General features: G+C 36.8%; 1 protein-coding gene across 1 annotated transcript in view; it reads right to left on the reverse strand.

Moving 5' to 3' along the window:
• The window catches only part of PIK3C2A (phosphatidylinositol-4-phosphate 3-kinase catalytic subunit type 2 alpha), a 101,944-nt gene that overhangs the window by 20,276 nt on the left and 64,019 nt on the right, over positions 1–17,649 (reverse strand). The window contains exons 9-20 of the mRNA XM_007448588.1: positions 16,259–16,406; positions 16,202–16,206; positions 14,395–14,434; positions 14,104–14,314; positions 11,529–11,651; positions 10,286–10,453; positions 4,503–4,614; positions 3,979–4,124; positions 2,207–2,395; positions 1,650–1,743; positions 1,067–1,161; positions 531–711 (exon numbers count right to left, since the gene is read on the reverse strand). Of these exons, the coding sequence (XP_007448650.1) occupies positions 531–711; positions 1,067–1,161; positions 1,650–1,743; positions 2,207–2,395; positions 3,979–4,124; positions 4,503–4,614; positions 10,286–10,453; positions 11,529–11,651; positions 14,104–14,314; positions 14,395–14,434; positions 16,202–16,206; positions 16,259–16,406 (1,512 nt within the window). The remainder of the gene's footprint in view (positions 1–530; positions 712–1,066; positions 1,162–1,649; positions 1,744–2,206; positions 2,396–3,978; positions 4,125–4,502; positions 4,615–10,285; positions 10,454–11,528; positions 11,652–14,103; positions 14,315–14,394; positions 14,435–16,201; positions 16,207–16,258; positions 16,407–17,649) is intronic.

Genomic DNA, 17,649 nt, shown 5'->3' on the forward strand with positions numbered 1-17,649 from the left:
AACAATTTTGATCAGAAAGGAATTAATAAGCATGGAAATGAAAGGGAACTGAGTTAGGATATAAAATCTTTTCCAACATGTTTTAAGCAACTTTTGAATTCAATCTGCCCAAAACAGCGTAAATGTGTTAGAGTTCTATTGGATGTCTATTGAAAAAGAATAACCGGGACTTCCCTGGTGGCGCACAGTGGTTAAGACTCCAGGCTCCCAATGCAGGGGGCCTGGGTCCGATCCCTGCTCAGGGAACTAGATCCCACACTCATGCTGCAACTAAAAGTTCGCATACCACAACTAAGGAGCCTGTGCGCCGCAACTAAGGAGCTGGTGAGCTGCAACTAAGAAGCCAGCTTGCCATAACTAAGGAGCCCATGTGCCACAACTACAGAGCCCACGAGCCACAACTAAGACCCGGCACAACCAACCAACAAAACAAATAAATAAATATTAAAAAAAAAAAAGAATAACAACTTGTCAGCACTGTAAAGATCCTTTAACATCAAAATAGTTATGTTCCCTCTATGGGTACATACCTGTCTGGCTGATCCACTAGCCTGCCTTACTTTTTCTGCTACTCCTCCTAAAAGCTGTACAAGTTTTGTCTGCTTCAGAAGTTCTTCTCTGAGTCCTTTTCCTCCTACTGAGAGGAGAGCACCCAAAACATGTTCATATCGGGCACCAAACTGTGCATCATGCAGGGCATCCTTGAGGAGCCTAATACAGCAAAATATTTATGTCAGCCACTTCTGAGAAACAGATTAATGTCTCTCAAAATCAATTTAACAAGTTTAATTTTTGGTATCCAGGAATTAATTTTAAGCTATATAAGCAAGTAAAAACTCAGTCATTATTATAGAGCTCTAACATGCCAAATAATTTTGCAAGAGGGTTTTGTTATTTTCTGGTTTTATTTCTAAAGACATAAAAATTTAGCTTCTTTATAATAATGACTTCAATGAAACAGCTGGTATCAACAGCAAATAGTCCGAGCGTACAGTTTAGACTTTGAGTGTCATCTCTGTAAATAACAGAGACAGAAATAAAGTACTTAAGAAAATTTAAATCTTACCAATATAAATTGTGTGCTATCTGTATATTTCCCAATGCCCTGGACAGAAGGAAGCGCACTAATGAACTGTTCAAGTAAATTTCATATTTCAAAGCCTACATGCAAAGAAAAATAAGAATCACTAGTGGTCAATACTACATTGTTAGGATAAAATTATCAAAAGATAAACTATATAAATCAAGGATGAAAGGTGATACTGATAAAAATGAAACAGATGAATTAACTTAGGTGAAATTAATGAAATCAAGCAGAAAAGTACAGACCTGGGCATAACATTCATTAGCTATGTTTAAAAGGCCAATTAAAAAAAAAAATCAAAGAAAAGTTCAAGTCTGGTTTGTTCTGAGAATTAAAACCCAAGAATTAAAAATCCAGGTACATATATATAGTCAGTATTCAAGTAGGGCAGCTGATAATAATAGTGCAAAAAAATTCACACTAAATCCAAATGCAATACATCTCAACATTCCCACACAACAAAAGTACTTTTAATCAAAACAGAAAGGGGATCCCTTAGCAAAGTCCCTACTCATACAAACTGGGGAGAGGGTAAGGAGGGTAGGTAACCTCGTAAAAAACTCACCTGCACAAACTGTGGAAGAAGATCTGTTAGCTCATCATCACTAATAGCCTCAATCCAGGTCACAGCTAGGGACCTCACTTCCTGATCAGCAAATCTAGAAGCATACCACAAAATCAAGATTTGAGAGCGATTTCTTTCTAATGAAGCTGTTTTTCCTGAAAACACAATCTCAATCTATTCCTGACAAAGAATACTCAAATAGCTATTCAAAAGCAATGTGTTCCTTCTCTTTTTCTAGGAAGAAAATCTTAGTGTCCTATACACAAATCCAATTTCGTGACTGTTTAGAAACCTTATGAAAATTAATTCTGGCCTACATCATAAAAATATAACAAAGTATTCAAAATTTACAACCTCTCTAGATTAGTTTTAAATGATATGATATCCCTTTTTAATAACCTCAACACAAAAGATGTGTTTATAGAAATATGCATTTACACATTTATATTGAATCGAATTGCTTTCATGTTAAAACAAAGGGAACTAATCCTGCAACATAATATCTTACTGGAAAAACAATAAAACAGAGCAAATAAATTCAGCCACAGTTAACTTACTTTGAATCAAGAAGCTCCAACGCAGTCAGTGGGTGCAATGGAGGCCACTGCCAAAGCAATGAGTAAGTTTTGGCAAGATTAACCCATTTCCAGTTTGGGGCACTCGCTAGTACTTTAGGAAGACAATTTGGGTATTTGAGGCAATAATAACGTTTCTCCCACAGAAAGGCTTTATCTTCTTTAGAAAGTCTGAATATGTAACAAAATTAAATCACTTCTTAGTGATATCATAATGACAGTTATAATCTCAATGATTAAAAATACAAAGAAGAAATTTATTCCTTTTAGGACAGCCACTTCTTGGTAGAATCATTAATACTAATTTGGAATAGAAAAACGCAATGTACAGCAAACACCACTAATTTACCCTAATTTGGGGGATGGAAAGAAATCATTCTGCCTTGGTAAAAGAGTCTTAGTTAAGAAAAAGAAGGATAATTCAGCACAATAAAATTTATTGAGCTCTAACCAGATGCCAGGCACTGGAAATCAGAGTTGGATACGCAGAACCTACCCTAAGAGACAGCAAGGATTTCATCATTTTATAAAAGTAAAATCAAATGTCATGCCAAAAACAAATGCTATTACAAAATTTTAGAAGATGAATATATAGCTCACTTGAGGAATATTCAAAATAAAAAGAACTTGTCTTGGAAATTCTAATTTACTGTTAATGACAGATGTTTATGTGAATGAAATATTTTACTATTCATCTATCTACCCCTGTGTATATAATCCATGCATTGAATTGAAATGTATTTATTTCACATGGAATACTAAAAAAAAAATCAAGTATTGCAAAAAGGCACACAATTAAGTTTCTCCTTCCAATTCCCCTCCCAGTGGCAACTGCCTAACCTTGTATATTCTTCCAGAGGTAGTCTATTCATATAGAAGCATACACAAAGGTGTATGTAGATTCTCTTTTTTTCCTATATGTTAATGGTAACACACTATACACACTATCCTGCTACTTATTTTCTTCATTTAATATCTTACATATTAGTACATATAGCTATAACTTCATTCTTAATAGTTACATAGTACTGTTGGATAAATGTACTGTAATTCAACCCGTTAATGAACATTCCCTATCAGTTTTACAATAACCCAAATAAACACTGCAATGAATATTCTTGTCTCCACAAGCAAATATAAAAGGGTTTTCTCTAAAATACACTATAACTAACTGGAAGTGGAATTGTTAGGTCACAGACTATGGACACTGCGACCTTTATAGATTTTGCCAAATTGCTCTCCAAAAGCTTTTAGAGTTCTGTCAACAGTATAATTCCCATTTTCTGCTCCCATCAATACCTTATATGAGACATTTTAATTTTCAACAATCTGATGTGTGAAATGGTATCTTGTATTAATTTACAATTCCTTGATTATTGAGAGGTTGAACATATTTTTTCAGATGTTTAAAAGGTACTGTATTTCTTTTCCAAAGAATTACCTATTCATATTCTTGTCTACCACTGTGTTGTCCGTTTTTCTACTTATAAGAAAAGGTCCTTCATATATTAAGGATATATAGTTCCCAATCTATCCTTTGCCTTTTGATTATGTAAAAAAATTGACCTGTACAAATTTCTAAATTTTATGTAGTCATATAGTCTTTGTATACAATTAAAACCAGGAAAAAAAAAAACTTTCCATATCAGGAACATTACTAAATCATGAACTAAATCAGGGCATTTAATAAACCATTAACTTGAACTTTACATTGTAAGAGATACCCAGGCAAAACAGAAATCAAAGGAGTGTACCCAAGTGATGAGTCTCTGTGAAGAATATCAAGAAGTTTCCCTTTTACATCATTCTCCAATGTTTCTAAGTTGTGTTGCTGTATAATGCTTCTGTCAACTTGAGGAGTGGTATAAATGATATCAAATGTAGGAGAAGGAAAATCAACCTTAAAAATTAACAGAAGTTGATTAAATTATAGCTGAAAAGTCCACATATTTGCTACATTAACTTGTTTTTGATTTTTCTTAGCCATCAGGGTGATAATACCAAATATTAAATTAATGCTTCTGTCCTTTTATTAAAAGTGATTAACATTACTGGTAATTCTCAATAGCACATGTACTACTTGGGATTGGTGTAAGTGCATCTTTTACTATTTCTCAGAAATAGGAAATGGTTTATTGACATTTAAATTAATTATAGATCCTAAAATCGAAACAAGATCAATTAGGCTTCTTTAGTAACAACCCAGATCATGGTACACATATACTTTTCATAAAGAATTCAAATTTGAACCTTTCCACGTGTCAGGAAGTATCATTACCTGTAACACTATTCTTTCCATCACATATCCTTTTTTGGGGACTGTTCCAGGAACAGGATTTGTATGTGATGAAGTCCAAAGATACAGAAGTTTAGTTCCACATGTTAAAAACCTTCATGAATGTAAACAGAAGAATACTGTGGATTTCATCTTAAAAATTACTTCAAAACTCACAACACATGGTAATGAATTTGAAATGTTAATAATCAAATATTTATTAAGCATCCTCTATATAAAAAGAACATATCAGAAGGAGTCACTCTCCATAGTGTACTTTCACTTCAGTATTTAAGTACTGAAGTATGGGAGTTAGAACAAAAGGAGGAAAGATGAAGCAACATTATCTTGCGAGAATCGGGGCTCAGGATAGAAGACAAGATGGGTAAAGTCTCAGAGTCACCTGTCCCCAAAACAACTTCTATAAATAGGAAGGTGAAGGATAGTCTTTGAAGATCATCTACAGAGGAACACATCTCAAGATGGTGGTTTGGATTTCATAACTGCTCCTTGACTTTTACCATAAGAACAAAAACGCACGCCAAGAAAACCAGTATCTACTTTGTGCCAAAGCACTAATCATTTGAGATGAGAAGTTTCATCTGTTTGTGCCCAGGGGTCAGCAAATTGTTCTGTAAAGGGCCAGACAGCAAATATTTGGGGCTTTCTGGGCTATACAATCTCTGTCAGACACTCAACTCTGCTACTATAGTGCCAAAGCAGCCATGAACAACACATTTCAAAAAATGTGTGCTGTGTTCTAACAAAACTGTACTTACAAAAAACAGGCAGGGGTCCGGAGTATGCTGACCCTTGCCCTAGACTACCAATTTATCGTCTACTGAAATTAAAAACATTTACCAATAAAGATATTGATATATCTTTACACAGAAGAAGTTTCTGAATAATAACATGAGACATAAAAGCAGGAAACTATAAACTTCATCAAACTTTGCTCATTTTATTCAAACAGCAAATATCCTTTCCAAAACTAGACTCCAGTCTTAATGTTTTCTCTAGCAGGTTAACAGCCTTTGAATCTTTGGCACAGGAATTCCCTGGCAGTCCAGTGGTTACGACTCTGCGCTTCCACTGCAGGGGGCCTGGGTTCAGTCTCGGAGAACTGAGATCCTGCAAGCTGCGCGAGGTGGCCAAAAAAAAAGAAAAAATCTTTGACACATATATTCTGTCTACTTTAGAACCACCCTCACCTTCAACTAGATTATTTGAAGGCAAATTCTGATATTATTTTATCTGCAAATACTTTTATGTATCTCTAAATGATAAACACTTTAATTTAAACATAATTGCAACAGAAACTTCCCTGGTGGCCCAGTGGCTAAGACTCCGCACTCCCAATGCAAGGGGCCCGGGTTCAATCCATGGTCAGGGAACTAGATCCCACGTGCCGCAACTAAGAGTTCGCATGCTGCAACTAAAGATCATGCATGCCGCAACTAAAAGATACTGCGTGCCGCAACTAAGACCCGGTGCAGCCAAATAAATATTTAAACATAATTACAACAAAATAATTAAAAATAATTACTCAAAGTTATTAGCTATCTATTCAGCACTCAAATTTCTCTGATTGTCTATAAAAAAATTTTTTAACAGTTGGTTTGTTTGAATAAGGATACAAGCAAGATCCAACATGTGCATTGGTTGATATGTCTTTTAAAGTATCTTTTAAATCAAGGGTCAACAAACTCCAGACTGTCACCTTGTTTTGTAAATAAATTTTTATTAAAATAAAGCCACACTCATTCATTTACATATTGCCTATCTATCACTGCTTTTGCCTTTGCTTTTACATTTGTGACAGAGACTACATGACCTACAAAGCCTCAACTACTTCTATGTGGTCCTCTTAACAAAGTTCGCCAACTCTTGTTTTAATCCATACATTCTTCTTTTTTATCCCCCATTATTTGTTGAAGAATCCAGGTCTTCTGTTCTGAGAATTTTCTACATCCTGGATTTTACTGAGTGCATTCCTCTGGTATCATTTAGCATGTCCCTTTATCTCCTATATTTTCTGTAATAGATCTAAAGGTTTGATCTGATTCAGGGTTAGTTATGTGGCAAGAATACTTAATACTTTGTAGGTGGTATTATATACCACTAGTTCCTGATGCATCAAATAAAGAAGCACACATTGGTATATCTCTCCTTCTGTGATGTGAAGATAATCGGTTTGTTCAAGTGCTATCAGCCTAAATCATCCATTGTAAAGTTCCAGAAAACTTAATCACAATGATTTTAAACAAGCATTGATAAATCACTGCTTAAATCAATGTCAACCAAGAATGCTTTTGACCACAGTGGATTATTTGGCAATGTATGGAGACTTTTTTGTTGGCAACTAGGGGGTACTACTGGCATTTAGTGGGCAGAAGCCAAGGATGCCGCCAAACATCCCACAGTGTACAGGACAGTCTCCCACAGCAAAGAATTACCTGGCCCAAAATGTCAACAGTGCCAAGACTGAGATTTCCTGGCCTAAATCTATTTCAGTAGGGGCTGCAAAACTGTGATATTCTGTCATTCCTTCTGCATCTATTAGCTGCATCTACTATTTTCCTTCCGTAAAAAACTTTCTCACATCAATTATTTGGTAATCCTGAGACACAACTATAAAGGAAAAGCAGCTTAAATGCTTGATTCAGTTTATTTAAAAATGAGTTAAGAACTCATTTATCATTGAGGTTGACCGAAATGCCTGTAAATCATTTGGCTTTCATGATAGTAACTTCATCAGGCTGTACGCAGGTTATACCTTAAACATAAATTAATTTTAAAAGAATTTCAAGACCAGGACTTCTGACCACTATACTACAGTACGTTAAAAGACTAAATCATTAACACTTTCTCTATATGTATTAATATAAAATCAGCTTCCCTCTTAATTTCTGAGCATTTTTTGAATGTTAAATCCTAACATTACCTAGATTGACTACAATACTTGTCAAAGTCTCAAGATTAACAGCTTCAGCTCACTGTTTTAAACAGTAGAGTGCTGGATGCAACTATTTAATTGTCTAACAAAAGTTGGGGCTTCCCTGGTGGCGCAGTGGTTGGGATTCCGCCTGCTGATACGGGGGGCACGGGTTCGTGTCCCGGTCCGGGAGGATCACGCATGCCACGGAGCGGCTGGGCTCGTGGGCCGTGGCCGCTGGGCCTGCGCATCCAGTGGCGGGAGGGGCCGTGGCGGTGGGAGGGCAGCGTACCGCATAAAAAAAAAGTCAACTGCCCTTCCCCTTACTCTTTTGAATTTTGAAAGAATGTCATTCATCCAATAAAAAACATTTATTAATAGTAAAAAAAAAAAAAGTGGCAAAAAATGATAGTACTTCTCAAATGAAGTAAAGACTCCTGGTGCTTTCAAGAGCACGAAGGTTTTCAAAACTGACTCATTTATAAAAATTAATGATAATGATGTAATTACATTTAATTTTCTCACATAACTATTCCCTGACACTAATTTATCAAAGACAATTGAGGACTTCCCTGGTGGAGCCCTGGTTAAGAATCTGCCTGTCAATGCAGGGGACACAGGTTTGACCCCTGGTCTGGGAAGATCCCACATGCCACAGAGCAACTAAGCCCGTGTGCCACAACTTCTGAGCCTGTGCTCTAGAGCCTGCAACCCACAAATACTGAGCCCAAGTCCCACAACTACTGAAGCCCGCAATCCTAGAGCCCGTACTCCACAACAAGAGAAGCCACCGCATTGAGAAGCCCGTACACCGTAACGAAGAGCAGCTCCCGCTCATCGCAACTAGAGAAAGCTCACACACAGCAACGAAGACCCAATGCAGCCATAAATAAATAAATAAATTTATGGGGGGGGGAAGACAATTGAGAACACAATTCTCCTTTATGTGGCCAATATTCCGTTTTAGAGTAGTCATGGATTATATTTAGCAAACGGTTCTAAATATACATCATTAATAGCAATTTTTTTTTAAATTTTTTGGCTGTGTTGGGTCTTGGTTGCAGTGTGCGGGCTTTCTCTAGTTGTGGCAAGCAGGGGCTACTCTTCGTTGCGGTGCGTGGACTTCTCATTGCAGTGGCTTCTCTTGTTGCAAAACACGGGCTCTAGGCGCACGGGCTTCAGTAGTTGTGGCATATGGGCTCAGTAGTTGTGGCTCACGGGCTCTAGAGCGCAGGCTCAGTAGTTGTGATGCATGGGCTTAGCTGCTCTGTGGCATGTGGGATCTTCCTGGACCAGGGCTCGAACCCAGGTCCCCTGCATTGGCAGGTGGATTCTTAACCACTGCGCCAGCAGGGAAGTCCTAATAGCGATTTCTTCAACTGCTTTTATCTAGCCTTTGGCAGTTCAGAATTATGTCAGGTGTCAAATAAAATTTGAGCCCAACAGAAGTTATAGAATAAAAAAATCTGCCTCCTCACATATAGGGGGAGTGACTATAAGAAAAGAAAAATGTGTGAATAAATGCTATATTTAAGTACATAAGAAAAAAAATTTCAAAAACAAAACTTATGAAGTCAGTGTTTCAAACACCACATGATTTTTAAAATGATTACTGGAAATTCAAACTGTGTTTGTCATTTAAGAGGAAAAAGGAAGTAGAACTAGATTAGCAGAATTTTTAAACTATTTTTTAATTGTTTTATTGTAGATTAAATAGATCAGTTATTAAGTCATTTCCCCAAAACTGTCCCATGGGACACAATGTTTTAAAAGATGTATTCTAGAACAAAAAAAGTACTATGGTATCAAATAAGTCTGAGAATGCTAATATAGGATAATGTTAAGAACACAGACCCTGGGGCCAAACTGCCTATATTCAAATCCCACTTCTGCCACTTACTAGCTAAGCGCCCAAGGGCAAGGCACTTTGATTCTCCCCTCTGTAAAAAGGGATAATAATAATACCTACCTTCATAGGGTTGTTGTGGGGTATATAAGGCTATGTATACAGCACTCAGACTAATACCCAGCATACAGTAAATGCTATGTATTTGTAATTACAGTAATATTATTATTAAACACAGTAGGCTTCTTGACTGCAGAACTTTAGAGATACTTTAATATGCTAATGTCCATTATCATGCTCCAAAATGTTATCATGTGCTATATCAAACATTCCAAACTTATTCAGTTAAATTTTTTTTTCATTTAGGAAAACACTTGATGGTCTCATGGAACATATTATTACTTAAATCATTATCAGAATAGTCAGCTGAAAGGCCAGCTACATTATCCCAATGGCTATTAGTAGACACAAAGCTCAAAAGGAATTCCTTTAACGCTAAGGATCAATTAATTTTGCATACATGTGGGACTTTTGAAGATTAAAGGCCAGGGGTCCATAGCAGTAAGGGTAGATCAGTTAGGTAAAGGGAATAATATGCAGTTGTAGACTCGCTTAAACTGGAGAAGGATGGGGAAGAGATGCAAAGAGGGAAAGTGGAGTTTGTGGGTTTTTAAAATATATCAAAGGAACTTGTAAGACCACGAGTATTATAACATAATGCTTTCCATAAATTACAATTAAAGAATGAATTGGCTGCTGCTTTTCTTCTGGAATAGTGAGTGGCAAACAATCCTTTGAATACCCATATAGATATGTTCAAACTATAGCAGTACAACTTTGGTTTCCTCTGTGTCTCTGAAATGACCTCCTTTTATCACATCGGAAAAAATGAGGCAACTCATTATCTCATCACGTATGTCACTGTTCCCCACTCCACGCTCTACCCAATTCTGATGCTGCAGGTGTGTCCACAGTAACTCACCATTACAACTCAATAACACTTACCGTTTAAAGTCAAAAAGAGGTAAAGAAACTTTGCCCAAAGCTTCTGGCCCCTTTCTCTGCTTATTAGAATCAGGGGAACTTCCACTGCTCTGATTTAAAATTCCAAAAAGAGTAAGGTGAAGAAGTGATTCTAATGGCAATTGTGATATCTGGATGGGAAAAATGATTCTATGGGGGGAAAATGTATTAATAGAAAAAACAAATTAGACTGAATATGAAGTTTAATGCTTTAATGAGACTGACAATCTTAGGTATTTTATTTGGCTCATCAAATAATCTTTAATCCTGAGTAACCTTTACTTAAGCAGTAAGCTTCGCTAACAAATACTATAAAAATCTTAAATAAATTTCATTAAAATTTCAAACACATAACATTTCTCTCTTCAAAAATTTGTTAATGCTTTTACTTAAGACTGGCAATGTCAATTTCTAGGCAAAATAATAATCATTTTTATTTCCTTTAGGAAAAGCTAGATGAATGTTTGAGTATTTCTGATTCGAGATTTATGTGTGCACATACATAGACAGACATATGTTTACCAGTGTTTTGTTTTTGTTTTTTTTAAATCTGAAAGGACACATAAGGCCAACAGTGGTCACTCTGAGGAGCGATGAGATGGTTAAGAGTTGAAAATAAAGTGACACTTTCCACCCCATTTTTGTATTATTTGATTGCTTTGACAGACATGTGCTATTTTTATAATTAAAAAAATAAAAGAAAAATAGGAACCATTAAATAAATGCAGAATAAAAAGTAAAAAGTTCTGCAATTGCCTCCTTGTCTAAATAATGAAAGCATTCCCTTAGTTTGAAGACAATATTTTAAAAATATTAACAGTGCAAAATATCATCTTGTACATGGATTTAAGGTAATTTTTAAAATCTGTTAACCAAGAACTAGGCTTCCTATATACAGTGTTACAGAATAAATACTGAACTAAAGCAATGTTATAAAAAACCATCTTTGTAGAATTATACGTAACTAACTTGACAAAGCCTAGGAAGAATTGATGGCACCTTCTGCAATTTAACAATATGAAGATTTAAAAGAATATTTCAGATTTTTAAATGAGAATTTCAGTCCATTCTATAGAATTGTATCTAGAAGAGACTTTAAGATATCAGTAAGAATTTAATGAATTTTAATGGAACTTGTAATTAAAACTGAAAGCTGTATGCATAAATGGTTAAAAGTAAAGAACACAGCATACTGAAAGAATAAAAAGCCAGAAATTTCACTTACAGTTCATCCCATTTAATAAGATAGAAGAAATTCTTATAAGTGCCAACCTTCTTTGATTGAATAGGTTTAAAAAGATCCTTTCCATTGTAAGTCAGGGAACATATCAAGAAGTATTTTTCATAACTGAGAAAAGAGATTAATTTAATTTTTATTTGATAATACAAATCAGTTAACTAATCAAATATGTATCATTAACCATTCTTACCTAAAAGTGACTATTACCTGAAATAATTTGGTTACCATTCACTTGAATTTATGGAAAAACATCTAAAATTTAACTATTGTAAATCCTACAAAAATAGAGGCATAGCAAAGGGAATACCGAAGGGAACATATATCACTAGGTGCCAGTCTAAAGGAGCCATACTGATACCAGCTGGAGAATTTATCTCAATTTTGTGCTCAGTTAGTTACTAGCTTTAGATTTTAGTTAAATGACACTGAATAATTCTTCATTTCTAGGTAAATTCTAGGAAGTAATAGTACAAACATTTATCTCCCCTAGGTGCTATTTTCCTTTGCTAAGCCACTGAAATAGAGTCAGTTTAGCATATTAATGGCGCATGGGCCTGACTTGCACTGAGCCAGTCTTCCTAATCTATTAGGAGGCTTCCATCCAAGGGGACAGAGGCTATTGCATTCTTTCACTGGACAGCAATGATTTAGCCCCTAACTGCTACAAGTACAAAGCCGGGTAATACAGTCAGGCAATCTTGTAGAGCAGGAGTTTTAGGTTCAATAAAACTGTATTCTACTAAGTACTCTAACTTACTGCTAGGCTTACCCATTAACCATTTTGTTCATGCAACCTGTTAATCATTCTAAATATATTTCAAATCTAATCTCACTGGTTCACATAGCTAACTATTTAATTGCTTTTCTCAATCTCCTCCTTTTTTTTTTCTTGGCCACGCCGCTCAGCTTGCATGATCTTAGTTCCCCAACAAGGAACTCTGAACCCATGCCCTGGGCAGTACAAGCACGGAATCCTAACCACTGGAACCACCAGGGAATTCCCTCAACCTCTTTTTAAATCAGCATTGTATTGGGAGTTCCCTGGTGGGCTAGTGGTTAGGATTCCAAGCTTTCATTACTGTGGCCCAGGTTCAATCCCTGGTAAGGGAACTGAGATCCCGCAAGCTGTGCGGCATGGCCAAAACAACAACAAAAAAAAACAGCACTGTATTAACTTTCTTTCCATCTTAATTATCACTGTGTTGTTTTCTACTGAGTATTTGTTCTCCTCATTAGTGTCCCTAAATTTAATTGTGTGTATACATGGTTTTGTATGGAGAATGTGGAGGATATTATCTCTGTAACTATTTAAAAGAATGAAATACCTTTAGACACCAATAGTACCCATTTAAATGCAAGTTCCAAGAGGGCAAGGATTTTTTTGCTGCCTTGTTTACTGCTGAATCCCTAGTACTAAGAATACTGCCCACAGATGGTGCTCAGTAAATATTTACTGAATGAATGAATATACCACTTTCAAGTCATTATATTATATATTACCTAATGCTCAGTTTATGTTCTAAAGCAGAATTTGTTTGGTATCTATAACTAGACTTTATTTTATAGCTATTATATATATATATATATATATAGCTATTATAAAACAATTTCATTAAAAATATTCAATTTGGGGGGCTTCCCTGGTGGCGCAGTGGTCGAGAGTCCACCTGCCGATGCAGGGGACACAGGTTCGTGCCCCGGTCCGGGACGATCCCACATGCGGCGGAGCGGCTGGGCCCGTGAGCCATGGCCGCTGAGCCTGTGCGTCTGGAGCCTGTGCTCTGCAACGGGAGTGGCCACAACAGTGAGAAGCCCGGGGCCCGCCAAAAAAAAAAAAAAATTCAATTTGTGGGCTTCCCTGGTGGCACAGTGGTTGAGAGTCCGCCTGCCGATGCAGGGGACACGGGTTCGTGCCCTGGTCCGGGAGGATCCCACATGCGGCGGAGCGGCTGGGCCCGTGAGCCATGGCCGCTGAGCCTGTGCGTCTGGAGCCTGTGCTCTGCAACGGGAGTGGCCACAACAGTGAGAAGCCCGTGCACCGCAAAAAAAAAAAAAAAAATTCAATTTGGGCTTTTCAGTTTATACTAGTCTTTTCCAAATAAGTTGAAGGTGGCAAACTTTTTGGCACTGACAAAAAAATCAAAAAGGAAAAACCCATATTAAAAATTCAATAGAAGAAATATGCTCTTGCATACTTCAAAGTCTAGCAAAGAGTAAATTGTAAACTACTAAAGAGGGGACAAAAATGTGCTATAGTCCCATTACCCTGGTTCTAAAGGAAAGGCAGAAATAGCAGTCATAAATTGACTAATGTATTAACTAGCATTTGCCCTTGTAAGTTTAAACATATTTTCCTGCCTTTTCTGTATGTAGTGGGGGTGATATTTTTTATTGGAGGAGCATTAAACATCTCTGTAATTTTTAGGAAAACCACAAAGGTATCTGGTGGATCATGTATCATCCATTTAAATGCCAAGGTAACAGTGGATGCTGACATTTTTCAAGATTAGATTAGCTTCTAGGTGAAGCTATACATATCTCCTTTTAAATAGTTACTTACTTTGATACCCAGTTACTCGAAATTCCATGTGCAGCAAAAATTGTAAACTGGAGCTGTTCCATTGTGGTCCATGCTTCCTTGATGTTCCTGTTACTGTGGGCACAGTCTACAGAACCCCTACCAGAATTTGCATGGAGTCTGAGAAGATCATAAATTGCTGCAGTTAACTGGTCCATGCTTACTTGAACAGGATTTTCAGGATTCAGTGAGCCTAGGTTTAAAGAAATTGTTAATATAATTCTCTGAAAAAGCAACAATTACTCCTAAAATTTAAGGAACTTCAATACATACCTCTAGTTGAACTCTTGCTAGTGTCTCCTCCTCCAGTCACCTGCTTACATACATACAAATTAGTGAGAAAATCACCCATGATGTAATATAAAATGTTTACCTTTTATTTCAATACATTTATTAAATTCTATATCAAAGAAATCCTTCATAGGAGAAACTTCCCAAGTGTCCGCAGAATAAAACAATAAAAAAAGACTGCAAAAAGAAAATGAATATCCCAAATCAAATAAAGAGATGTTTTTTTATTTTTTTGCAGTACGCGGGCCTCTCACTGTTGTGGCCTCTCCCATTGCGGAGCACAAGCTCTGGACGCGCAGGCTCAGCGGCCATGGCTCATGGGCCCAGCTGCTCCGGGCATTTGCGCGATCTTCCCGGACCGGGGCACAAACCCGTGTTCCCTGCATCGGCAAGTAGACTCTCAACCACTGCGCCACCAGGAAGCCCAGAGATGATTTTTAATATGAAGAAAATGCATTTCCATTACTTGCTCTACTATTAGCATGATAAGCATATCCTTAAAGAAACTAGACTCTACTTATTACCCTTTAGTGTCTCAAAAAAAGCTCTTATAATTATTCGAATTGAGCTCTCCTTCTACTCTCTGCTCCTTTATCCAGCAAATGAATATAATGAGTAGAAGCCTCAGACAACATTAGGACCATGGCAGTTTATCACCTCCAAGTGATTTCAGACATATTTTTTAATTTATAAAAACAAGCACATAATAAGAAAGGAAAAAACAAACAAAACACGAGAGACCCAAATTTCTATATACCATAAGAATAGGCTCTCTGTGAGAATGAATGGATTAAGCTAGCCCCTAAACATTTGTTGAGGAACATGCCAACAATATAACTTTTCCTTTCTTTAAATTTATCATGTCTTGTGATCCTTCTCTCATTCTTCCAATCAAAGCTATGAACATCCCTCTGAAAATAGTTAATTAAATCCCCGTGGAAACATCATGGGGAGAACTTTTACTAAATGCAACAGTATGATGTCAAGTGAGGGCTCCTAACCTGGTTGCCTCTGAGGCAATTTAAGTCACTATTACTGAGGCTCCTGGGTCTTTCCAATAGGAAGGAGGTATAGTCCAAAGTAGAACCTCCCCGTTGACAATCATGAACACTTCCATCCAGAGGGAGGGAAGTGTTAGCTATTACTATCCAGGTCCTTCAAGCGTAGTATTACCTTAAAACCCCAAACCAACTCATTTTTGCCAGAGTTACTCTCTACACACAAAAAGTTCAGTTGGGCATCTACCTATTCAGTGTCAACTCTCACAAAGTTCTTCAAGGCAGTCCATCTCCTCTTAGGAATTCCCCACCTTACCAAGTAAGTGACCAAATCAGCTCAAAAGTAAAAGCCAAAGTTAAAACGGTAACACTTGGGCTTCCCTGACGGCACAGTGGTTAAGAATCTGCCTGCCAATGCAGGAGACACAGGTTCAAGCCCTGGTCCGGTTAGATCCCACATGCCGCAGTGCAACAACTAAGCCCGTGTGCCACAACTACTGAGCCTGTGCTCTAGAGCCCACGAGCCACTACTACTGAAGCCTGCATGCCTAGGGCCCGTGCACTGCAACAAGAGAAACCACCATAATGAGAAGCCTGCACACCACAACGAAGAGTAGCCCCCGCTTGCCCCAACTAGAGAAAGCCGGCGCGAAGCAAGGAAGACCCGACGCAGCCAATACATACATACATATATATACATAAATAAATAAAATTTGTTTTAAAACTAAACAAAACAAAGAAATGGTTAACACTTTGTCTAGCAGTAGCAAGAATCTCCCAGTTTAAGTGACAGATGCTCACTTAAGTACATATTTGCGCGTGATAAAATGCTAATTACTAAAAAATACTCACTTCAGCACTTTTACTCCTTGGAAGATTAACTGCTCTCTTCAGCTTCTTTACCGATTCTGTAATGGCAAGAGTCTCCACACCATCTAAAGCACTGCAGATTTTTCTTACAGCTTTAATTACTTGATCTACCACTCTATGTTGGTTCTTTAAAAATAAAAAGTAAAATAAACATAAGCATGTGAAATTTAAAGGATCTATTTCAGAGATGAAGTAAAAAACCAGACATTTTATATGTGCCTAAGAACAGATATCCTTTACTCTTTTGTGATGAAAAAGAAAAGAAACAAGATAGCTTTTCAATTACATAAGTTACTTTGAAATAGGAAAAAAGCACGCCTGGTTAATTTTCACTTTGCCTGTACAATTATCCATATGCAAATGCCTTTAATTTCTTATTAGAATCAGAAGCAAAAGCAATAAATCACTAACAAATTATGAAATCACTTTAAAAAGCTAGAGTTCTTTTTAATTTTCATTTTGTGAATAATTTCCACATTAAAAACAACACTTCTTGCTCTCCTGCAAAAATCTGGTATCAAAAACCAGGTTGTTCAGAGCCTGGTCACAAATTAATAAGACTGGGCAACAGTTACTAAAAGTGAGTCAACTTTACAGCATCATTTGCATCTATACAACCATCACTTTCTAAGTCTTGTCTGATGAAAAAACTTCTGTGAGGACAATCCCTCCTTACTATTCAACCACAGATCATTTCACCATGTAAGTATACATGTACAAATATATTATAAAGTAATTTACCTGATGAGGATGATTCAAAAATCCTTCTCCACTCCCCCATCATCGTTTTAAAGTACATATCTCATTAAGAAACAAAAACATTCTTATATAATGGATTAATTCATCAAATATTTACACCAAACTTAAATGCCAAGTACTGTTAGAATGGGCTGAAACTCAGTACTGTACCATCCCTTAAACATTTAAAATTTTCCACCTTTGAGGCTTGGCTACCGTAAACCAAATGTTCTCTTCATCTTCACGTGTAAATGAAACCACCTCATTTTCTCAAATACCCAATTACCTTGCAGTCCTCAGATCCCAAAGGTCCCAATTTTTGCTTACTTGACTTGTATTTCTTATTTTTGCTCTTCCACCTTCATGCAAAACCCTTTCCAGTTTTGAGGCTCATGCCATTCTCCTATACTATTCTCCATCATTTTTTATATGCCAGTTATCAAGGTATTGTCTATCAGTTCCAAATCCACCGTTCTTTGCTCTACTCTGTGATACGAGAACTTGACCTTACAAACATTTCTCCTTTGCCAGCTAGCACAATGTTAGGTTTTGTCAATAGAGGGCACTGAAAGGACACTCAAAGGCAATAACAGCAGGAAGGTACTTCTCATCAGGGTTCCAGTCCTCTATT

The sequence above is a fragment of the Lipotes vexillifer genome, unplaced genomic scaffold (assembly GCF_000442215.2).
Source record: "Lipotes vexillifer unplaced genomic scaffold, Lipotes_vexillifer_v1.1 scaffold519, whole genome shotgun sequence".
Classification (NCBI taxonomy): Eukaryota; Metazoa; Chordata; class Mammalia; order Artiodactyla; family Lipotidae; genus Lipotes; species Lipotes vexillifer.